The 25,325-nt window shown below is 41.7% G+C and overlaps 1 protein-coding gene across 3 annotated transcripts in view; it reads left to right on the top strand.

The window, feature by feature from the left end:
* Positions 1-25,325, top strand: part of LOC126188238 (UDP-glycosyltransferase UGT5-like) — a 328,602-nt gene that overhangs the window by 268,038 nt on the left and 35,239 nt on the right. For 2 of the 3 annotated variants that reach the window (XM_049929797.1, XM_049929796.1), the window contains 2 exons: positions 1,007-1,266; positions 13,312-13,602. In XM_049929797.1, coding sequence (XP_049785754.1) covers positions 1,007-1,266; positions 13,312-13,602 — 551 coding nt within the window. The remainder of the gene's footprint in view (positions 1-1,006; positions 1,267-13,311; positions 13,603-25,325) is intronic. The other variant, XM_049929798.1, reaches the window with a different exon arrangement.

The following is a 25,325-nucleotide window of genomic DNA, read 5'->3' as shown; positions in this document are numbered from 1 at the left end:
CCGTCAATGCGAACAAGAGGTGACCGAGACGTGTAACCAATGGCATTCCATACCATCAGGGCGGTTGGTACGCCAGTATGGCGATGACGAATACACGCTTCCAAATTGCGTTCACCGCGATGTCGCCAAACACGGATGCGACCATCATGATGCTGTAAACAGAACCTGGATTCACCCGAAAAATGACGTTTTGCCATTTATGCACCCAGGTTCGTCGTTGAGTACACCATTGCAGGTGCTCCTGTCTGTGATGCAGCGTCAAGGGTAACCGCAGCCATGGCCTCCGAGCTGATAGTCCATACTGCTGCAAACGTCGTCCATCTGTTCGTGCAGATGGTTGTTGTCTTGCAAACGTCCCCATCTGTTGACTCAGGGATCGAGACGTGGCTGTGCGATCCGTTACAGCCATGCGGATAAGATGCCTGTCATCTCGACTGCTAGTAATACGAGGCCGTTGGGATCCAGCAAGGCGTTCCGTATTAGCCTCCTGAACCCACCGATTCGGTATTCTGCTAACAGTCATTGGATGTCGACTAAAGCGATCAGCAATGTCGCGATACGATAATCCGCAATCGCCATAGGCTATACTCTGACCTTTATCAAAGCCGTAAACGTGATGGTACGCATTTCTCCTCCTTAGTCGAGGCATCACAACAACGTTTCACCAGGCAACGCCGGTCAACTGCAGTTTGTGTATGAGAAATCGGTTGGAAACTTTCCTCATGTCAGCACGTTATAGGTGTCGCCACCGGCGCCAACCTTGTGTGAATGCTCTGAAATGCTAATCATTTGCATATCACAGCATCTTCTTCCTGCCGGTTAAATTTCGCGTCGGTAGCACGTCATCTTCGTGGTGTAGCAATTTTAATGGCCAGCAGTGTAACAAGTCTTGTGTCTTTGCAACATGTACCAGCAGTTTTAACGAGATTGGCAGATTGACAGAGTACAAAATAAATTTCAGTAGTCGCGTACTTATTACAAACTGACGCGATATTTGTTTGCTTAGAAGCAGCCGCTAGCCAACTACACGGACCACGTCCTGGAGGGGCCGATGCTGGCGCCAGCCACGGGCGGTGTGTCGCTGCGCGCGCGCGCCTCGGAGAACCCCGTGCAGCAGCAGCTGCTTCTGGCCTACATGGGGCTCAGCACCTGCGAGGCCGTGCTCAGCCACAACACCACGCAGCGCCTGCTGCGCTCAGACCTGCACTTCGACCTGCTCATCACGGAGCTCTTCAACACGGACTGCTTCCTCGGCTTCGTGCACAGGTATATTTAACGGCAAGACATCGCCATTCTGGTGCCTGCAGCAAGGGGTAATCGGGACGAGTTTCCTGTCTTACGCTTTTTTGGCACATATCATAAAGTATTAATTATCACATCGAAAAAATAAAGTTACACAGCTAAGTTTTCGTGAGGCAATGTCTGCAGTACTGGTACACGTTACAGCCCCTGCACAACAGAATCAAAGCACATAGCTAGAGTGGCCAAAACAAAATGGCACAGCCAGTGGCCAAACAAAATGGCACAGCCAACTGGATGAAATGGAGACAGATGAATCATTTTGTTTGGCTGCTCTGGTGTCGTTACAGTACTGTATCTGCAAACAAACCAAAAAGGAATTATTTACCTTTATTTTTTCGATACAGTGATTAATACAGGCTAGTTATAATTAAAGTCTCTCTACCTGAACCTGTGTAGACGAAAACTGTTATCATGTGGGTATCGTGCTTTATAGTAATGATGTCCAGACTGTACGCTGCAGGATTTGTGTTGTTAGTAGTGTCAACGTCATGACTTGCCATTAGGAGCCGGTACTTGTACGGCGACAAGGGCTGACTCATAAGCATCAGTGTGCATTACAGTAGCAGACAGTCAACACATCTTTGGACAAGGTGAGCAGGACTTCCAAAACGACAGCAATAGTCCTGCTGCTCTTCTCGAGTATTAACACATTGCTCGTGAGGGGCGGATATCGACCAGCCATACGTCTGCGTGTCCCAAAAGGCAGTAAGGATAACTTTCTTTGCAGACACCATTGTTTTGAACTAGTCAGCAGGGATGGGGTGACAAAGTGTGTCTCCCTGACATTGATGGTTTTTTTCGTTTCAAATGTCTCACAATGCACCCATTTTTCATTCCCTATATAGCAGTGTAGCAATTGAACATGCTCCAGCTGAAACCACAACTAGTGCTGGAGAGAGAACACTCATTCATTTGGCCCCATACTCATCTGAGAGTTGCTGTTGAACCCAACAAGAGCTCGTCTTCTGGTTGTGCATCATGGTTGTGCATGATATCCATTAAACTGCCAATGGAAATGTTGATTTAGAGCGCAGTTTCCCTCACATAAATCAGACAAACAGCTTAAATCAACCATTCAGCTCAACACATACTGTTATCTGATGCAGATGTAACAGGTTTGTTTGGAAAGTAATATCACCAGTTTTGTTCTGACGCTCTTATTGGAGTAGGATCGTATCCACCCAAGCTAGACGGTGATGGCTGTTAGCTTTCCAATGCTACCAAACCTTTTTTATTCAGTGTTCCTGGAGAGTCAGGATGTTTCCCTATGTAGAACTCCGTTTGGCAGGCTGGCTTCAACCACAATGCAGTATTCCTCTACATCTACATGGTTATTCTGCAATTCACACTTAAGTGCCTGGCAGAGGGTTCATCGAACCATTTTCATACTGCTTCTCTATCATTCCAGTCTCGTATGGCGCGTGGTAAAAAGGAACACCTAAATCTTTCCGTTCGAGCTCTAATTTCTCTTATTTTATTATGATGATCATTTCTCCCTACGTAGGTGGGTGTCAACAAAATATTTTGGTATTCGAGAGAAAGTTGGTGATTGAAATTTCGTAAATAGATTTCGCCGCAAAGAAATCCGCCTTTGTTTCAGTGACTGCCACCCCAACTCCCGTATCACATCAGTGACACTCTCGCTCCTACTGCGCGATAACACGAAACGAGCTGCCCTTTTTTGCACTTTTTCGATGTCCTCCGTCAATCGTACCTGGCAAGGATCCCACACCGCGCAGCAATATTCCGGCAGAGGACGGACAAGTGTAATGCAGGCTGTCTCCTTAGTCTGATGATTTTACTCGAATTATACGTGAAACTTGTGAAGCCAGCTGCTGAAACATTTCCAACAATTGAGCAGACATTTGAGATTGAATTTCTTTTAGAAAGGCATGTGTTTCGGTGGCACAAGCCATTTTTGGAAGGCCAGGGTGACGCTGACAACCCTCACTCATTCTTGATGCCCTTCAGTGTCCACACTGAAACTGGAATTGATGATAATGAGGCAATTGTAGCAAAACTATTGACAAAGTACTTATGGGCAACTGAACCAAGTACGTGCAATAAACTAAATAAAGAGGCAATAGTGCCATATGTCAGTTGTATTCTTTCAACATCTAGATCTGTGTAGAATTATGTAGAGGATCTGCGGCTCAAGTTCAGAAGAATAGTTGACCAAACACTGGACAATCATGTATGTATAACAGCTTGTGATGGGAGGATCATTCACGAATACAGTCTCTGCAAATAAACTTCTAAAGAAACAGTGACTACTGCACATTAGTGTAAAACAATGGTTAGCAATATAGTTAAAGAGATATTGAATGGAAAGTGTTTGATTGCCTAAAGGGCAATGTCTGAAACTATTATTGACTGCTGTAGCATAATCTTAATGAAATAACTGTCACAAAACCCAATTCTGGTTGAATGTGAAGTCTGCCAGCCTCATCAAAGTTAGTGTCCAGACACTTCTGAAACACACATTAACCAAAACTGAAGATAAGAAAGAAAAAGCATCAGTGTTGAATTCCAGCATGATTTGCTAGAATTAAACAAATCTTAAGGGGCTGGTGGTATCTTTATCAGATTCTACACAGAATTTCTGGCTGAATCATCCCCTCCTTTAATCATAATACCACAAAGATCCCTTCAACACAAATGCATCCCTAGTTGGAAGGAATTGCAGGTTATACTACTCTACAAGAATGGCACCAAAAGTGATCCACAAAACAGTCATCCACTATCATTGGCATCCATCTGTTGTAGTGTTTTACAATATATTCTGAGCACAAACGTAATTAGATATCTTGAACAAAATTTATCTTCTACATACCAATCAGTGTAGATGTAGAAAACATTGTTCATGCAAAACCCACTGGTGCTTTTTTCTGATGACATCCTGATAGACATGGATCAAGGCACTCATGAGTATGCATTATTTCTTGACTTTTGATAGTAACAAACAGAATTTGTGACTGGATTCAAGATTTCTTGGTAGGGAGGATAGAGTATGATATCCTGGATGGAGAGTCATTGACAGTTGTAGAAGTAGTTTCAGCTCCTCATGTGTTAAAGGGATATACGTTGGGATGCTTGCTGCTTTATTGTATCTTAACGACCTGGCAGAACAATGTTAATACTAACTTCAGAATTTTTGTAGATAATGCAGTTATCAACAAGAAAGTATTGTCTTAAGAAACAGCATAAATATTTAGGCAGCCCTTCATAAGATTTCAAAATGGTACCAGTAGTAACATTTTGCGTTGAATGTTCAGAAATGTAAAATTGTGCAGATCACAAAATGCAAAAACTAGTGTAGTGTCTAAGGTTTAACTATCAATGCGCCACAATATGAATAAGTCAAGTCATACAAATACATGGGCATAACAATTTGTAGGGATGTGAAATGGAGTGATCACATACATTTACTCATCAGTAATAAGGCCGGTTTACTTATTTACAACGGCAGGAAAATGCAATAAGTCTACAAAGGAGGTCCCATACAAAACTTTCATTCAGTCCATCCTAGATTATTGCTCAAGTGTGTGGGACCTCTAACTCGTAGGACTAACATGACATACTGAGGGGCAGTATAAATGGTTGCAGATTTGGTTGTGCTATGGGAGATTGACACAAAGTTGCGGAAAAGCCTGAACTGGCAGATATATGAAGATAAGCAACAACCGTCCCACACAAGCCTTCTTGCAAAGTTTCAGAAACCACACATAAGTGAGGAATCTAAGAAGTGTTAATACAAAAAACTAAACTCTGTCCGAACAGGCCTCGGAAGGCCCAATGGTAACGACCAACCATCATATCATCCTCAGCTGATATGTGTCACTGGATGCACATATGGAGGGGCATGTAGTCAGCACACAATTAGTCTGGCCTTTGTCAGTTTTAGTGACTGGAGCTGCTACTTCTCAATCAAGTAGCTTCTCAATGGGCCTCACAAGGGTTGAGTGCACCCTGCTTGCCAATAGCACTCAGCAGGCCTGGATGATCACCTATCTCAGTGCTAGCCAAGCCCAACAGCACTTTACTTTGGGAACCATTGTTACCACTGTGGCAAGGCTGTTGGTACTATTAATAAAAGATTGGACTAATTATTATGCACTCAGCAGCATTTACCCTCCTCAGTCCTGGGATGTTTTTTTCATTCTGTTTGCATTTGTTTTATTTTATGATTCATAACATTCCCAAAAAGTAATTTTAAGAATCATTCCTCTTTACTTTTTATAAAGCTCATGTCTCCTCTGTGGGATATCAGAACTCCACATTACTTAATATGGGAAATGATATTTAACAATACATTTTTTGTTAATTTTCTTTTATTTATTTGTGTTACAGTAAATAAAGAGTTACACAGTAAATAAACAGTTCCTTGGGATTTTGAATGTAATTTCCTTCCTAAACTTGTGCCTAGAATTAAATATTTAGTCATAAACATTTTTGAGGTGTTACAAAAATAGCATTATTTAAATCAAAGTCTTCAGTGTATAATTCTGGACTGAAGTAAATGTAACAGCCACAGTCACAACTCATGATACAGTTTTAAACAGATGTGTGTGCCTTGCAAACACAAGAAAACTTTCCCTGTATGACAACATATTCATGCTTTGTTAGCTGAGCATCCCGGAAAATGACAGTGTTTTTTGGTGACAGCTTCATAGAATTCTGGAAGATGTAATGCATTCTTTTTTCATAAAACATCTAGTGGCTAAAGAACTATGGCCTTATGTCTGGTGTGCATTGGTGCTCAATGTTCACAACTCGATCAATCTCAGACGACAAATCATTTTGCACAGTATGGCAGAGAGATTTTTCATATTTTTACCCAAATTTTAAACAGTCTAAAATGTCTTTCTTGGGGGCTTTTTGTGACCCCTGGTATCAGTGGAGCACACACTGCAAAACCGATGAAATGCATAATTGCACTTAAAGCCCATTTTCTTGTTCTTGCTGTACTTGTATACAGACTAATCAGCCTAGCCAAGAAGTCAGCACCACTCATATTTGTGTTGTGTGCTTTTTTGATGTGATTACAGCTCATTTCTATGTACTTCTTTCCTTTTCAACACCAGCTCTTGCCAGCAGGGTAGACTCCTGTACTAGATATCGGCACCACATGGTGATTATCAAACCATTTCACAATTGATATTCGTCCATCATTTCTGACTGACCTATTAAAAACCATTCCTTTTCTGCACCTCTTTGTCATGCATAATCTTGGACAGTGAGGAATTGTACTCCTTTGCATTGTTCCTGGACCCTGACACTCAGTTTCACTATGCAGCACGTCCAAACGTATTTCAGAGGTAAAGTGTCTGTCCATATCTATTATTATCCCTCAAGGAGGAGTTACTGCAAGTTTCAAAACTGCTTTTTCACCCACATCCAATTTTTAATATCATCATCACTTACAATCACATCACCTTTCCCTTTATAAAAAAAGAAACAAAGTGATAGTCAATGAAGGACAGCTAAGAAAAATCCTTTACACCACAGAAGATTTTCTTTGTTTTGATAATTTGCCAAGCTGGTACATGGCCCCATAAAAGGATCATCTGCTCATCCAAAGCAACTTTTGGATGTCTTGGAATTAATCTACTTCACCTCAAATTGTATTGATAAATGAATTGCATTTTCCAAAAATTGTCATCAGCAATAAGTTTCAGGAGTTTCCATATCATGAAATATCTGTCAGACTTTATATTTTCTGTTATAGCACTTATTCTAGTTTCATTGGTCCAATACACCCTAATCTTGGGCTATTTAAGGTATGACATCATTGCTGTTAGAGGAAAAATCTTTTTCATTTCTAAAAGCAAACATTTGTAGGTTTTACAGTTTCTCTTAAATTCCTTTTGTTAACAAAGGCATCTTCAGAGAGATATTTACTCACATATTTTTGAGGGCTCAAATGCACATCACTTACCACAGGCTGATAATATTCAGGTGCTGGTGGGAGAGGAGGAAAGGTTGAAGTTTTCTTCCAGAATGTTGTTGTATTCAAAGAATGGTTAGAAGAAATGGAATTATCATACTCTTCCTCTCCCTCTTCTTCACTGCTATTGACATTTTTGTTGCTCAGAACAGCGTTAGTGATCTCAAAATCTGCATGTGTGTCATCATCATCATCATCATCATCATCATCATCATCATCATCATCATCAAAGAGTACTATGTTATCATCATCTCCATTTAAATCTTTTTTAATAAAATTCACAAATTCTTTCAAATTTGAAAGGCAAAGAGAACAGAAAATATACAGAAATTTAAAAATTTGCTTACAATTTGTGTATATTAAACATGTATTTTATGGTCGTTGAACATTTTATGATAAAAATCTGTTAAGAAATACACTCCTGGAAATTGAAATAAGAACACCGTGAATTCATTGTCCCAGGAAGGGGAAACTTTATTGACACATGATCACGCTGACAGAACCACAGGCACATAGACACAGGCAACAGAGCATGCACAATGTCGGCACTAGTACAGTGTATATCCACCTTTCGCAGCAATGCAGGCTGCTATTCTCCCATGGAGACAATCGTAGAGATGCTGGATGTAGTCCTGTGGAACGGCTTGCCATGCCATTTCCACCTGGCGCCTCAGTTGGACCAGCGTTCGTGCTGGACGTGCAGACCGCGTGAGACGACGCTTCATCCAGTCCCAAACATGCTCAATGGGGGACAGATCCGGAGATCTTGCTGGCCAGGGTAGTTGACTTACACCTTCTAGAGCATGTTGGGTGGCACAGGATACATGCGGACGTGCATTGTCCTGTTGGAACAGCAAGTTCCCTTGCCGGTCTAGGAATGGTAGAACGATGGGTTCGATGACGGTTTGGATGTACCGTGCACTATTCAGTGTCCCCTCGATGATCACCAGTGGTGTACGGCCACTGTAGGAGATCACTCCCCACACCATGATGCCGGGTGTTGGCCCTGTGTGCCTCGGTCGTATGCAGTCCTGATTGTGGCGCTCACCTGCACGGTGCCAAACATGCATACGACCATCATTGGCACCAAGGCAGAAGCGACTCTCATTTCGTCCCTCCATTCACGCCTGTCGCGACACCACTGGAGGCGGGCTGCACGATGTTGGGGCGTGAGCGGAAGACGGCCTAACGGTGTGCGGGACCGTAGCCCAGCTTCATGGAGACGGTTGCGAATGGTCCTCGCCGATACCCCAGGAGCAACAGTGTCCCTAATTTGCTGGGAAGTGGCGGTGCGGTCCCCTACGGCACTGCGTAGGATCCTACGGTCTTGGCGTGCATCCGTGCGTCGCTGCGGTCCGGTCCCAGGTCGACGGGCACGTGCACGTTCCGCCGACCACTGGCGACAACATCGATGTACTGTGGAGACCTCACGCCCCACGTGTTGAGCAATTCGGCGGTACGTCCACCCGGCCTCCTGCATGCCCACTATACGCCCTCGCTCAAAGTCCGTCAACGGCACATACGGTTCACGTCCACGCTGCTGCGGCATGCTACCAGTGTTAAAGACTGCGATGGAGGTCCGTATGCCACGGCAAACTGGCTGACACTGACGGCGGCGGTGCACAAATGCTGCGCAGCTAGCGCCATTCGACGGCCAACACCGATGTTCCTGGTGTGTCTGCTGTGCCGTGCGTGTGATCATTGCTCGTACAGCCCTCTCGCAGTGTCCGGAGCAAGTATGGTGGGTCTGACACACCGGTGTCAATGTGTTCTTTTTTCCATTTCCAGGAGTGTAGAATTAAAGTGTAAGAAATCTTGACTAATACATTTTTAATGCAAGAAAAATAAACATAAGTTTTTATAGTGCTGAGACCCATTGTCCCATACAGGGGACATTCAAAATTTGCAACATGATACATGTATCAAAAATTATTTTTAGTGTGTTTTTTTAACTGTAATGCTTTAGTTTAAACATATAACAACATAACTGCGTTGAAAGAACCATCGTAATTACTGAAATATGGCTGATAAAAACTACTTGCATGCTTGAGCATAAAAAATGCCTTCCTCTTTGGTCAGCCATTTTGATACTGCCTTAAAGCAAATGACAAGCAAGCTGGTGTTACTTGCTTCAGTTCAAACATGTACTGCCACCTTTTGTTTATGCATAGAAACACCTATCACTGTGACCAACCCTTGAACCTTGTCACTAGTTTTTTTTTTTTTTTTTTTTTTTTTTCAAGTGTGTGGTCTATGTCCCCTACAGGGGATGCATGGGCTGAGGAGGTTACACAGTCATTATTTCCACACTCCATACACAAATGGAATGGGTATGAACTCTGGTATGTGCCATCCACTGCACAGTTGTTTGCAGAGTATATATGTGGATATAAATATCTAGCTTTCCATTTCCACTGAGGACATATGATGAGCAGGGAGAAAAAAATGAAAAGTGAGATTTTTCCCTTTCCACACTGTTCTGAATGTGTCTGAATGATGCTTTATGCACTCATATCACAAATAAATCCAATACTCTGTTTTGGGAAACACAGTAAAGTAACTGAAAGAAATATCTAATCCTTTTAATCAAATTTGGGAATTTATTGATTTTGTTCCTTCTGAAGACCTAAGTTATTTCTAAAAGTGTCTCTTACTCTTCATTCAAGATAATATAGTATATCTGCCCTACAAAAATATCCTGAAACCATACTAAATCCTGTCACAAATTTCACTTGATACACTGAAAGTCAAGAAATAACTTAGTTGTGTCATCATGAATTAGCTGTCACATTACATTATAGCAAAGAACATAGAGTTGATGGAGACTTAGTGCTTGAACTGACTGTAGAATTGAGAAGCTTATAAGCCAACCTCATAGTGGGTTCTGTAGACAATATTCAGTAGATATCTTTATTGTCCTGGAGACGTATGCAATGTAGACATCAAGCATCCTCCAACATTTCTAAAACTGTTACTTTTGGATTAGCATATCCTTTTTAAGATCATTTCTTTCCTAATTTTTAAGACACTGAGACTTGCGAACTTACTGAATAATCTTTTTGCATTATAATATTGTCCTTCAAGATATATAATCTGAGAAAATGAAATGTGTGTACAAACCCTTATGGAGCTGTTCGGCCACCTAGTTCAGGTCTTTTTACTTGGGAGAAGCAGTTGGGGGGGGGGGGGGGGAGGGCGGCTGTGGAGGTTGGGGCAGACAGGAAGAGGGAGAGATAGAAGCGTAGGTGTGGGGGACTGGGTAAAGTGCTGCTTATGGGACCATAGAGGGTTGGGGTGGAGAGAGGGTAGGACAGCTAGGTGCAGCTGGGCAGTTAGATGTAGGAGGGGGGGGGGGGGGGGGAAGGCAGGCAGTGGAAAAGGAGAGAAGTAAAAAGACTTTGGGACTGTGGTTCCATTGATGGAATAGAAGGCTGTGTAGTGCTGCAGTGGGAAAAGGAAGGGGGATAAGTGGGTGTAGGACAATAACTAATGAAGGTTGAGGCCAGGGGGGTTACAGGAACATAGGATATATTGCAGGGAGAGTTTCCACCTGTGTGTTGAAAAAAGCTGATATTGGAAGAAAAGGTTCAGACAGCACAGGCAATGAAGCAGTCGTTAAAATTCATTGTGATCGCTTCCTAGTTTTGATACAGCACTGAAGATGATCACTATGTGATCAAAAATCGATTCTGCTATCAATAAAACATCAATATTACAGCCAATGCTGACCTTCCTTTTAATTTTAAAATGAAGAACATTATGCTGGGCAGTGTTTTCAGAACCTGGGTGCTCCAGCTGTTTCTTGGCCACAGTTTGTCAGTGGCCATTCATGTGGACAGACAGCTTGTTGGCTGTTATGCCTACATAGAATTTGGCACAGTGGTTGCAGCTTAACTTATAGATCCCACAACTGGTTTCACAGGTAGCCCTGCCTTTGACAGGATAGTTGAGGCTTGTGACTGGACTGGTGTAGGTGTGGTGGATGATGTATGGAACAGGTCTTGCATCTAGAGCTATTGCAGGGATATGAGCCATGAGGCAAGGGGTTGGGAACAGGGGTTGTGTAGGATTTGATAGAGATATTGTTTAGGTTCATTAGGTTTGGTGGGCAGCAGAATACCATCTTGGGAGGAGTGGGAAGGATAGTGAGTAGGACAGTCCTCATTTAGGGCATGACAGAAGGTAGTCAAAACCATGCCAGATAATGTGATTTGGTTGCTTCAGTTTTGGATGGTATTGATTCACAAGGGGAATGCTCCTCTATGGCTGTATTGTGGGACTTTGAGAGGTGGGAAAGTGCGGGGGGGGGGGGGGGGGGTGACTGGAGAATTAGGCACAGGAGATCTGTTTCTGTACAAGTTTGGGAGGATAAATACAATCTGTGAATGCCTCAGTGAAACCCTTGATATATTTCAAGAGGGACTGCTTGTCACTAAAGATGCATTGGTCACAGATGGCTAAGCTGTATGTAAGAGACATCTTGGTGTGGAATGGGTGGCAGCTGTCGAAGTGGAGGTATTGCTGTGGTTGGTAGGGCTTTTGTGGACAGAGGTATTGATGTAGCCATCTTTGAGATGCAGATGAACAGCAGGAAAGGTGGCTTATAGGGCTGAGGAGGACCAGGCGAAGTGAATGGGCAGAAGGTATTGAGGTTCTGGAGGAATGTGGACAGGGTGTCCTCATCTTCAATCTGACCACAAAGATGTCATTAGTGAATCTAAAACATGTGAAGGGTTTGGGATTCTATGTAGTTAGAAAGGATTCCTCTAGGTGGCCCATGATTAGGTTGGCATAGGATGGTGTCATGTGGGTGCCTAATGCTATACCCTAGACTTATTAGTAGGTAGTGCCCTCAAAGGAGAAGTTATTTGGCTTGAGGATATAGTGGGTCATGGTGACTTCTCCCCTTTTTCACTGCTCCCCCCCCCCCCCATCCCCTGCCCTGTGAGTAGCCTCCTGACCATTAGCAGCCTGTCTCCACTTCAACCCTCTATGGTCCCACAAGCAGGACTTTACCATCCCCCATCCCTACCCTGCTGTCCCTTTGCATTCCCTGCCCTAGGCTCACCCTTATCCCTACCACCTAGATTGCTTCTCCAATCACGTGCTGCTATTCACAGTCTGACCTCAGCAGCCAGTGACTGGAATAGTGAAGTTGGACTCTCAGTGTAGCTGTCCTGGTGTAGATTATCTGTGGTTTTCCTAATCACTTAAAGAAGCCGCAGCTTCCTTCCATCCTTTAAATTTATGAAAAGAAATTTAGTTATATTGATTGCTGGACAAAATGAGACTCACAGGAAGTAATCAAGTTCAGGTAGTATCAAAGACACTACTAAGGAGGCCAAGTAGGAAAACTGAGAGTGTGTAGGATGTCTTTTCTGCCTAAAGAGACCAATGACTTTGTCCTCATCTGTCCCATGATAATATTACTATCTTGCTACTTTGATAAGCAAAACACTACCAATGGCATACAGTTTCCATTGCACTGCATTATAAATAAGAATATTCCTCAATGTAGATAAGTTTTGTTTGTTAATGGAGAACTTAATTTTAATTTCAGCTTAATGTTAGTTCAGTGTGTTACCAATTTCACAGCTTCATGTAATGTCTGAAAGCTTACCCTTACACCATATTGAAAACTTGCTGCATTATCCTCCTTTTTGCCTGTAGTAATGAACCAACCCCTATTTATTTGAACGTGGTTGCAGTCTATATTTATCTAATCCATGTTAAGCATGTGCATTAGTTTCTTTCACATCAAATTTTATGATTCAGATGCAGTCTTCATTACAAAAGTTACTACCTTCAAGCTCATGACAGTGCTATTACAGGACCTTATCCATCTGAATAAATGCTGTGTGATAAGCTTTACAAGTACTTCATATACGCAATTTGTTAATTTTTTTCTCTTTGCATTTATGACCATCTGAAACCAAATCCAAAAGTTATATGAGAATTTCATAAAATAAGTCTTTACTTTCTTAGAAAATAATGAAACCAAGAAACAAAGAAAATCATAAACATGTCATATATGTATACTCAGGAAAATATTTATTTTTCAGGTTCAAGGCTCCATTCATTGCACTGAGTTCATGTGCTCTTATGCCGTGGTCTAATGGAAGGATGGGTAATCCAGACAATCCAGCTTACATACCAAATCTTTTTGCTCCCCTTGGTAGCAAAATGTCATTCTGGGAAAGAACATACAATACTGGTCTTTATTTGTTGCATCAAATAATTCGTAAACTGCTAGTTGACATACCATCACAGAAAGTGGCAAGTCGTTTCTTTGGTTCTGACTTGCCTCCATTGCAAGAAATAGCAAAAAACACAAGTCTTCTTCTTGTCAACAGGTAAGTTATAAGGTAAGCACTGAAGTGCCACATCGTATTTTTATTGCACTTTTGACTATAGTGGTGTTGGTTCCATAAGTGTACTATTTCTGCCAACGACAAAAAATTGTAGCAAAGTGCTGTTGGCTGGTGCACTATTGTATTTATATTAACACTGTCAAAAAGAGTGTAATAGTTTGCATAAAGTAGAGGTAGAAAACATTTGTTGTAAATCCTTGGAAGTTTTATTTAATTCGAGAAGAAGGTGTATTTGCTTATGCCGACTGCCTGACAGGAGATGTTTGTTTTGGAATTTTGTGAATTGTAAATGGCAGATAAATGTAGGCCAAAGAGTGCCACAGACATTGGCACACATCCCAAAAAGGAACCCATTGGTGATTGGCATAGTGCAATATACAGTCATGGCAGCACAGCTAAGGGACACTACATATCTTAAGAGGTGAAATATTGACAGTTTTTTTGGCAGTTACAGGAAACTTTTAAAAACTAAGCATGTATGATAATGCCTCAGCATCAAAGCATGTGTACTGCCCTCTGTGAAATTTTTACTTCATACACGAAACCTTTAAGAGACATGTCTTGTAGACATATGTGGAGGAGCAGTATATGATACAAAAAAATTATCTAAGATTATCATTATAGTGACTAGTGCACTTCTAGTAAGTTAAATGTTCCATGGGTCATTCATGACAATTTTTAATTAACTGTAATGAGACAGTCCACAGAATGAAATCTTGAGATAATGAATGAGTAATTGACAGACTGAGAATAAGTGTATTTACTAGAAATAAGGTTTCCTGATGAATAATTTTGAAAATTGTATAGAATGTTAACTTAATTGCTATTTAAATATGACCACATGTTGATCATTTACAAATGAGTTCACTTAAATCAAAACAATACTTAGTTTACAATATTATGAGAAGGAAAGTTGCTGCTCACCATATAGTGAAGATGAAGATGCTGAGTCGTAGGTACACACAGCAAATCTGTGCCTATCTGTGACTCAGCATCTCCACTATATGGTGAGTAGCAACTTTCCTTCTCATAATATTGTTACATTCTATCCTGGATTTTCCATTGTTCAATATTTGTTTTAATAATACAAGTAAATACATAACACTTTTGCATTTAATGAACTCAAAGTTTATAAATAAAATGTATTCTATGTAATAGTAGTAATCCAGGAATATCTTTTTCAGCCTATTTTCAAAATTAGCTTTGCTACCTCTCAAGCATTAAATTTTGTAGTTGTTGTTGTTGTTGTTGTTGTTGTTGTTGTTGTTGTTGTCATCCTGAGTCTGAAGACTGGTTTGATGCAGCTCTCCATGTTCCTCTATCCTGTGAAAGCCTGTTCATCTCTGAATAACTACTGCTACCTACATCCTTTTGAACTTGCTTACTGTATTCATCTCTTGATCTCCCTCTTCAATCTCACCACCCCCCACCCCACCCAAGTCCCTTCAGTACTAAATTAGTGATCCCTTGATCTCTCAGGATGTGTCCTATCAACAAATCCCTTCTTTTAGTCAAGTTGTGCCAAAAATTTCTTTTCTTTCCAGTTTTATTCAATACCTCCTCATTAGTTTCAAAATCTATCTATCTAATTAACAGCATTCTTCTGTAGCACCAAATTGCAAAATTTTCTATTTTCTTCTTGACCGAACTGTTCATGATCCATATTTCACTTCCATACAAGGCTACACTCCAAACAAATACTGCTAAAAACGACTTCCTAACACTTAAATCTGTATTCAGTGTTAAAATTATCTGATTCAGATTGCCAGTCTACATTTGGTATCCTCTCTCTGCCTCAGCCATCCTCAGTTATTTTACTTCCCAAATAATGAAACAGATCTACTAATTTTGGTTTATTGTTTCCAAAACTAATTCCCTCAGCATCATCTGATTTAATTGGATTGCATTCCATTACCCTTGTTTTGCATTTGGTGGTGTTCATCTGATATCCTGTTCAGCTGCTCTTTCAAGCCCTTTGCTGTCTCTGACAGAATTATGGTGTCACTAGCAAGCTTCAAAGTTTCTTCTCCCTGAAATTTAATTCCCTCACCAAATTTTTATGTCGTTTCTTTTACTGCTTGCTCAGTGTACAGATTATAACATCAGGGATAGACGACAACCCTGCCTCACTCCCCTCTCAACCATTGCTCCCCTTTTTCTGTAACTATCAGTTTTGATGTGCGCTGCTTCATAGTTTGCACGTGAAGTTTGTGCTTGATATGGACACTAAAGGCCTCATGGCTTGCTAATACAACAGCAGTTGCTTGTGTAGTGCGCCAGATGCACCATCTTTTGGAACTAATGGCTATATATACCAGAGCACAAGGGTCCACTGGTCTCTTGCATACTGCTAATTGTATTGTACTTTGCCTTACCTCTGTTTGTACTGTACAAGCAATAAATTACAGTGTTCTTGCATTAGAACACTTTTTTTGTAATGAGTACACTATTCAATTCCACATGTTCCACATCAGTCATTGGTCCTTTGAGTTTAATTTCCATGGAGGCAGTGCTTAAATCTCTTCTTGAACACCAGCAGGCACTGACAGTTGCCATTTCCAATTTAACAACTACATTGGCACAACCTGCAGCTCCACCAACAACATATTAGTACCATCCCCTGAGTACAACAACACAGCAGGAACTGGGGTGATTACAAAAAATGCCTGTGTCAACATTTAAAGTCATTTTGGGTAACAGATGTAAAGTTCTACAAAGCCCTTTTTTTGTTGTGGGTATCATCTCGTGTTTGCCAGTTGTCTGCATGCCTGCTTGCAAGAACCTTCAAATCTTTCTTTTCATCAGATGTGTGAGTTACTTTCTGCCCATCACTTTAAATGTACTCACATTATTGCTGCTTGTATTGAGTTTTAGCGCTGCCAAAAGTGGTTAAAATAGTCATACAGGGCATGGGCAGCAGAACTATGTGGACTTAGCCATCACTGTAATTTTGTGGCAAACGTTCATAATGAATGCTGTAGAGAACATTGTCTAGGACGTGCAGCATGGTTTGAGCAGCATTGTGGAGCCATAAATGCATAAAGATGCTCTTGAAAAGGCCAAAGGGTGTGTCCAGTTTTGTCAGTATATAATGCAACATGCCATGGTACACTTCCCAGTGGTTTCTGGAAGAATGGGTGAGGGGAGGGAATTCTGTGAGGAGACTGACAAAAGAGGGAGAATAGAATAGCTGTTTGATGGTGAGGTGAGTGCCCATACGGGATTGGCAGGAGTTATGATGGCATGATATGCCAACAATGACATGGCGACAACCAGGTGAGGAGCAGGCCACTGTGGGAAATGAAATCAGCACCAAAAATAGGGTCCATAATTTCATTAATGGTGAAAGACCGTGGTAAATCTCTACTGAGTCCTAGGTTGATGGATTGTGTGCAGGAGCAAAAGGTTGTAATGGCTGAGCCATTGACTGCAGTGAGCAGTAGAGGGAAGGTGAGGGCATAACAGCTTGCAAGGAAAGATGACAAGTCAGATTCATTATCAACTAGGTACGACATGTTGAAAGACATGACGTAATGGTCATGCATGAACAGGCACTGTGAGATCAATTATCAATTGGATGTGCCTGCTACCAGTCACCGCCGATGTTTGGTCTACTTAAGCAAGGTGTTTGACAATATGTGGCATTGCTGCTGAAGTGCTTGTGATACCAGCAGAGACCTCAACAGTCCCAAATGTTTTTATTGCCACTGGCTGACCAGGAGGGGCAGAGGGGGGGGGGGGGGGTGAGAGGCTGTGTTTGCATAAGTGTGCTCGCTGGTGGCTGGTAGGCAGGGTACATCAGAGGTATTGGCATCACATAGGTTGTGCACATTGTGCACACAGTGCTTGTGACCACACATCATGGCAGAGTCTGGCCTGGTGCAGAGGATGTCATTTTTGACATCTTATCGCTCACGTGTGTCATTAATTGAGCCACCTCCACAGGGGTTTTTCGAGATGGGAGGTGTAAGTTCAGGCATAGGCTGCATATGTGGATGATCCAGCAAATGACTGTTGTGGCTACGCATTGAAGTTCTGGGTGATGGTGGTAGCAGTCAGTGAAAGGTTGAGCATTTCAAAGACCCTATCATCCAAAATGAGCAGTGCTTCAATGTTCATATAATTGTGTATGGCCAGGGTTGGGTGGATTGCAGCATGCAGCCAATTCAGGAATTACAGCTGTTCAGGCTTATGTTGGGCTCAGCATATTTCAGATGACACTAATCGTGATATCTAGCAATCTTTCCACACAGCAGAACTGTTGCATTGCAATTGGTTAGATATGATACAATGTGCCTCCACCATGACTGCAGGCTTGAGTTGCATGACCATCAATGAAAATTTTGCAGAGTCACTGGTGATGGAGAAACCCATAAATATTGCTTCATTGGATGAAAACCATAGCTGAGGTCATAGGCATTGAACAGTGGCAGTTGGGTGGATGCTTGACCTGTCTCTGGAGTGTGGGAGGGCTGCTTGTACCTGAGTAATGGTGCTCAGTGATTGATGAAACCCTGAAATCTGGCCATTTGCACTTGCAACTTGGGGGCCACTAGTGGAGAGTTCCGGGGGGTCGGGCTGGGAGGGGGGTGGGATGGTTGTCAGTGATGGTCTGGGACCATATTCAAGGGGGGTGCGGTATGTTAGTGTGTGTGTTTGCTGTGCCATCATTTCTATACTCTGGATGTAGAAACATTGGTGCAAGATGGTTGGTTGGTTGGTTGTTTTGGGGAAGGAGACCAGACAGCGAGGTCATCGGTCTCATCGGATTAGGGAAGGACGGGGAAGGATGTCGGCCGTGCCCTTTGAAAGGAACCATCCCGGCATTTGCCTGGAGCAATTTAGGGAAATCACGGAAAACCTAAATCAGGATGGCCGGATGCGGGATTGAACCGTCGTCCTCCCGAATGCGAGTCCAGTGTCTAACCACTGCGCCACCTCACTCGGTTGGTGCAAGAGAGCCATATTGCGCACAGGAATCAGTACAATGGACCACTGGCATGGTGGGGGAAAGGAGCATGCCAGAGGCAGCATCATCCAGGTGTGAGGCCACACCAGGGTGGGAGAGGGGGGGGGGGGCACTTGGTGATGATAAGTCATGGTATGTAGCATGGATGGGGGCACTGTGACTGGATGATGAAGCTTTATCTACATTTGCTAATGATACCCAGAATGTATCAGCAAGCAAGGCACACAAGGGCTGCAAGGAGCATGGGCAGGGGAGAGCAGAGAACATGTAATGAATTCAGACTGCTCCCCAGCATCAACAGTGTTGGAATTTGCTTCATCCTCATTTGTACTGCTAGTGATTGTCGTATAAGCTGACTGTTATGGGATGGGCAACTCAGGTTATGAAAGGAGAGAAAACAATTTAAAAACATTAGCGTACAAATAGTCCATTTACTGGATGAAATGTACCCACTACAGGAAGATCATACAGCAAATTAACATAATAGAATGCTGATGCCAGTATGTTGGTGGGAGGTTATACAAATATGCTGAGGTGGACATATATACTCAATGGCCCAGCTATTGTGTGTGGGCTAGATACATCTTACCACTAATACAGCTGAAATGGGCACACATAAAAAGTTCACCCTCTCAGGATAGGGAAACACATCCCTTACATTAGATAGGGCATATAGATGTAATTGACATCTGTGTGGATAACACAGAATACAATATTTTGATCCCAGCATTATTAGATGGTCATGTTTAACAAACAATTTACCTCTGTATAAAGAAAATGGGGTACAACATTCTTGTTAGCAACACCAAATGGTTTGTAATGTGGATGTCCATCTACCACAGTGTGCTAGACATTCATTGCATTGAAAGTTACTTGACACTTAGCCATCGTTGCAGCAAGGGCACAATAATTACATCTACACACGCAAAGGGGTGTGGTGTTCACACACTGCAGTGGCACACGTGTACACATACATAAGAAATGACAGGGTGTTATGGATCTCTTACCACACAAGTCTATGCTCTTAGGTAATGGGTAGAGATAATAATGGATGAGACATGTGGTGGATGAATCTATCTGTTCACAGAAAGGTGCACTAACACAGGCAAAGTTATTTCACGCATGTAGGTAGGCAACTTGTGGACAGTTATGTAAGGACTAGTGAGTATGCTTGCATGGATATGCACACACCACCATTTAGCAGGTTATAGAGGGCACCAGACTGATGTAGTGGGTAGTATTCATGTTGGTGGTAATCAAGAAGTGATGCCCATATTGCACATGGAATAACTGTCTGGGTAAGGGGGACCACATGTACCCAGTTATTTAAAACATTTAGACCCACTGGCTCTTCATGGTTACCGGTGTGTAGTCTTCTGAATGCCCATACACCTATCTGGGAGCACTGTGTGGCAAGCCATTAAGTTTCAGATAGGCACAACAGAATTTTCTCACAATTAAAGCTTTTAGCCATTGGCCTTCATCAACAATACACACACACACACACACACACACACACACACACACACACACACACGACTGCAGTCTCAAGCAACTGAAACCACAGTTGTGTGTGTGTGTGTGTGTGTGTGTGTGTGTGTGTGTGTGTGTGTGTGTGTTGTTGATGAAGGCCAGTGGCCAAAAGCTTTAATTGTTGCACCTGCTGTGACTCAGCATCTCCACTATCTTGTGAGTAGCTACTTTCCTCCTCATAATATTGTTGCAATCCATCCTGGACTTTCCATTGTTTGAAGTCATTAAGTTTTGTTGTCATGAAATTACACACTGCAAAAGTCAATCAGCAGCAGTCTGAGGTGTTGTTTGCTTGGTGTCCATGTGGAAAGTGTTGATCATGGAGTAAAGGCTTCCAACCACACTTTCTGCCTATAAAAACCCACATATAGCAAAGAATAGGCTTGGGAGAGGATCCATGCTATGCTATAGTTCTCACTACATACAGACAGTTTGGTGTGTGCCCAGACATCTCCTGCTGCAGCTTTTGTGTTGTCTGCTTGAGCAGAGAAGTTGCAGGCATGAATGTGGGGGAGCATCTAGTCGCAAGAGCTTCATGAGAACATTGTTTCAGAAAGAAAGGGAATGATCTTCCCACAACAACTGTTGAGACATTTTTTTTATTTTCATGACTGGTGTTAAAATTTTAATTCTCATTTTAGAATGTTTCGACAAATAAAACTGCATATGTAGTGAAAAACTGCTTCTTCTTTTCTCATAGAAGTAACCAAGTTTATGTGTTTAATTCTTGCATTTAATCAAGAAATGAAAATGCACTTCATTTCAATGTGTTTTGCTGTATTAATGGAAACATCTGAGAATGTGTAATCAAGGAATGGAAAATCCAGGATGGAATGTAACAATATTATGAAAACAAAAGTTGCTACTCACTATATAGCAGAGATACTGAGTCACAATAGGCACAAGACACGAAAAAGACTGTCACAATTATAGCTTTCGCCCAACGAGGCCTTTGTCAAAAGATAGTGCTCTCTCTCTCTCTCTCTCTCTCTCTCTCTCTCTCACTCACTCACTCACTCACTCACTCTCTCTCTCTCTCTCTCTCTCTCTCTCTCTCTCTCTCTCTCTCTCTCACACACACACACACACACACACACACACACACACACACACACACACACACACAAACAAACACACAAACACACTCCGCATGAGCGCATAGACACAATTCACACACATGTGACTCTAGTGTGTGTGTGTGTGTGTGTGTGTGTGTGTGTGTGTGTGTGTGTGTGTGTGTGTGTGTGTTTTTAATAAAGGCCTTGTTGTCCAAAAGTTTATTTGTGACAGTGCCTTTGTTGTGCCTATCTGCAACTCAGCATCTCTGCAACATGAGGAGAATGAGTTATAAAATCTTAAAACCAGTAATGTAGGTTAATGTTCCAATCGAGGCTGTGGAAAGATAATTCACAATCTTCCTGAAAATTTCAGCTGCAGATACTCATAACTGTTGTTCTGATTAGTAAAAGCATTCGACATTATTGCTTGACTGATAAAACAGGTTTCATAAATAATATTTACTGTAAATAAGCCTATTGTTATAAATCCTTAGAACTATTATTTTTTATGATGGTCATTGTACACAACAATGGTAGGGAAATTGATTGCTATTGTAACTTTTTTAAGAATGTATTGCCATTAAAGATTTTCAATTCTTCTAATTTTTTCTATAGGAGTTTGTCACAAATTAATTTACACACTTAATGAACACCTTCCCATTTTGCATGTAACAAGATTTTCATTCGCTCATGAACCATAGCCTTTGTCACAATGGGGGAGCTTATGTACCTCAACAACATTTATAGTCATACCACGGGTGCATTCACGTTGGAGGGGATATCTGTGGATAGACCAGACTAACATAAGGCTCCTGAAGAGGGGCAGCAACCATTCAGTAGGTGGAGGGAAACAGTGGGGATGAGTCACTAACGTCTTGTAACATTAGCCAACATAGCCACACTGGGCTGATGCTGTGAGACCATGGGGAAACTAGAGCGTTCAAATTCCCTGAAGATATGCAGCTCTTCCATATGACTTTTTGATGATGGTATCCTCTTCAGTTTAATTATTCTGGAGGTTAAAAAAGGTACCCCATTTGAACCTCCAAGCAGGGACTACTCGTGAATGCGTTATCCTGAGGAAAACAGAGTTTGGCATGCTATGGGATGGCATTTGGAGTATCAGATTTCTTACCTTTTTGCAGTTTCTTCAGTTTTAATTTGCTGTCATAACCAGCAAATTACAGTCACAGTCCATATCTGCCCCCTGGAAATGTCATGCAGTTTAAAATGTGGTTTCAAAATCTTTGTGTTACCATTACGCAGTTAATATTAAACCTTCCAGTTTCTGCTGGTCACTTCCAGGTATATAACATTATTTTACTATTCTTCAAATAAAAACTGGTTGAAACCAACCTCCAGGAAGATTAGTGTTGGTTCCAAAGAAACATAGGAACACACGAGACAATACTAACCTGGTCTTAGAAGATAGGTTTGTCATTCATCAACCTATTTAGATAGATTTAAAGAATGATTTTGCCTGGGATGACTGGAATATGCTTATTGAAATTCTGAATTTTACAGGTATAAAACAAGGGGAATTAAAGGTTATCTACAAATTGTAGAGAAACCACACTGGAATTACAGGAGTTAAAAAATCATTAAAAGGAAGCAGTAGTTGAGAAAGAAACTAGGCAGTGTTGTAGTCTATCCCCCATTTTATTCAGTGTGTACACTGAGCAAGATATGAAGAGAACACTTTCACAATAGTGTTTCACAAAAAGGATGTCACCTTTGCTCCAGGAACTCCCATTCTAGTTCATAAAGCATCTCCACAGTAGGTTGATCAAACTTCCCAGTAACAAATCTAGCAATAAGCCCCTGAACTGCTTTGATGTCTTCCTTTAATCTGACCTGGTGGGGTCCCCCAACACTTGTGTAAGAATGTTACATAATAAAACAAAATATGCACAGCTATCATTCTGATGTTATTTTATTACATTACAACCAGTTTCAGTGACTCAATATAGCATCTTCAGGCCTTAACTGATGCTGAGGAGTTGAATTCCAACTGTATACATGATCCCATCAGTGGCCAACCTGTATGCAGGTGGTGTACTGAGTCTCCAAAACTGTTTGCAATATAACAAAATAACATCAAAACAAAGGCTATATGTGTTTCATTTTATTATGTAAGTGAATGACAGAAGTCCCACAGACCACCAATCAAGATGACAGACATTCAAAACCTTGAGAATGACTGGGTTGCACAAGTATTCCATAAATGTTCTTCTTTATACATGGAACATGCTTTTCTAGAGTTCTCCCAATAAACTGAAATCATCAATTCAACTTCCCTACAATTGATTTTATGTGATCATTACATTTTGTAACAATTTGAAATGTGACTGTGTCAATTGACACACAATTAATGCTATATTTGACCATTACAGAATTGTTTTTCCCACTCATTCACATTAACTTACATTTTCTGCACTTAGAGCAAGCTGACATTCATCATGGCAACTATAAATTTTGTCTAATCATCTTGTATCCTCATAGGGTCACTCAATGATGACACTTTTCCATACACCATAGCATCATCAGCCAACAAGTGTACACTGCTGCTGATCTCGTCCATCAGGTTATTTATGTATGTAGACAATAAGACAGTCCTATACACTTACCTCGGGCAATCCTGATGATAGCCTCATCTGTGATGAACACCTGCCACTGAGGTCAATGTACTAGGTTCTACTAACTAAGAAGTCTTCAAACCACTCACATATCGAGGAAGCTAGTATTTATACCTGGACCTTCATTAACTGTCTGCACTGGGACACTGTGTTCAATGCTTTAAAGAACTCTAGGAATATGGAATGTATGGAATCTGCCTGTTGCCCTTCATCCATGGTTCACAGGGTATCATGTGGGTAAAAGACAAGCTAAGTTTCACATGAGCAATGTTTTCTAAATGCATGCTGATTTGTAGACAGAAGTTTTTGCACCTCAAATTCTCTGCTGTTTCTGAGGGAGTTACAATTCCATTAGCAAACCTCAAAGTTCTTATTTAATCCTCTGGGTCTGTCGGGAACACAAGCCTCTCCATCGTGTTCTGTCTTTCCACCATTCCCCCTCTTCCACCTTCGTCCAGTTCTCTCCTCTTCTCATCACACATTCCTTCACTCCCTTCACCCATCTATCCCTTGGTCTTCCTCTGGGCCTCTTCCCCTCCAGTTGCAGATCAAACATCCTCTTTGGAATTCTTCCCTCATCCATTCTCTTCAGTGTCCATACCACTGCAGTCTTGATTTTTCTATCCTGTCCTGTACTGGTTCCTCCTTTAGTCTTTCCCTCACATACACATTTCGCAATCTGTCTCGTCTTGTTACACCCAACCTGCTCCTCTGGAACTTCATTTCACTAGCGTGTATTCTACTTTTGGTCTTTCATGCATTACCCATGTCTCACTTCCGTATGCCAATATGGGGACAAAGTAGGTTCGGTATATAATTCCCTTGGATTTCTGTGGCACCTCCTTGCTCCAAATAAGCCCCCTAATGCATTTGTAGAACTGCCCTGCTTTTCTGCATCTTTCATTTATTTCCATTGCGTTTCCCCCCTTACTTTCAATCACGCTTCCCAGGTACTTGAAGTTCTATACCACTTGTAGTTTTTCCCCTCCACAAGTTATATCCACATTTGGCCTATTCTTCTTCCTTGTTGTGACGATTATTTCACTTTTCTTTGCAGAGAAATGCATTCCATATTGTGCTGCCGTTGCCTCCCATGCATCTAACTGCTCTTGCACCACCTCCTCGCAATTTCCCCATAACATCAGGTCATCGGCAAAAAGCACTGCTTTCATTTTATGATCTCCAATTGCATCTGATACTTGCTGTAGGATTTCATCCATAACAATAATAAACAATAAAGGTGAAAGTGCACTTCCCTGTCGCAGCCCATTTTCCAGCTTGAACCATGCAGTATGTTCCCTCCCCACTTTCACACAACTCTCACTTCCCTCATACATTTTTCTGACTTTTCGTGTTATCTCTTCATCTATCCCTTTTGCGTTCAGCACATCCCAGAGCTTGTCCCTACAGATACTGTCATACGCCTTCTCAATATCCAAAAAGGCCATGATTAAGTCCTTCCTGTACTCATAGTGCCTCTCCTGCAGTTGCCTTACCGCAAATATGAGG

Source organism: Schistocerca cancellata, chromosome 5 (genome assembly GCF_023864275.1).
Source record: "Schistocerca cancellata isolate TAMUIC-IGC-003103 chromosome 5, iqSchCanc2.1, whole genome shotgun sequence".
Taxonomy (NCBI): domain Eukaryota; kingdom Metazoa; phylum Arthropoda; class Insecta; order Orthoptera; family Acrididae; genus Schistocerca; species Schistocerca cancellata.
This window is presented reverse-complemented; position numbering and strand designations above follow the sequence as displayed.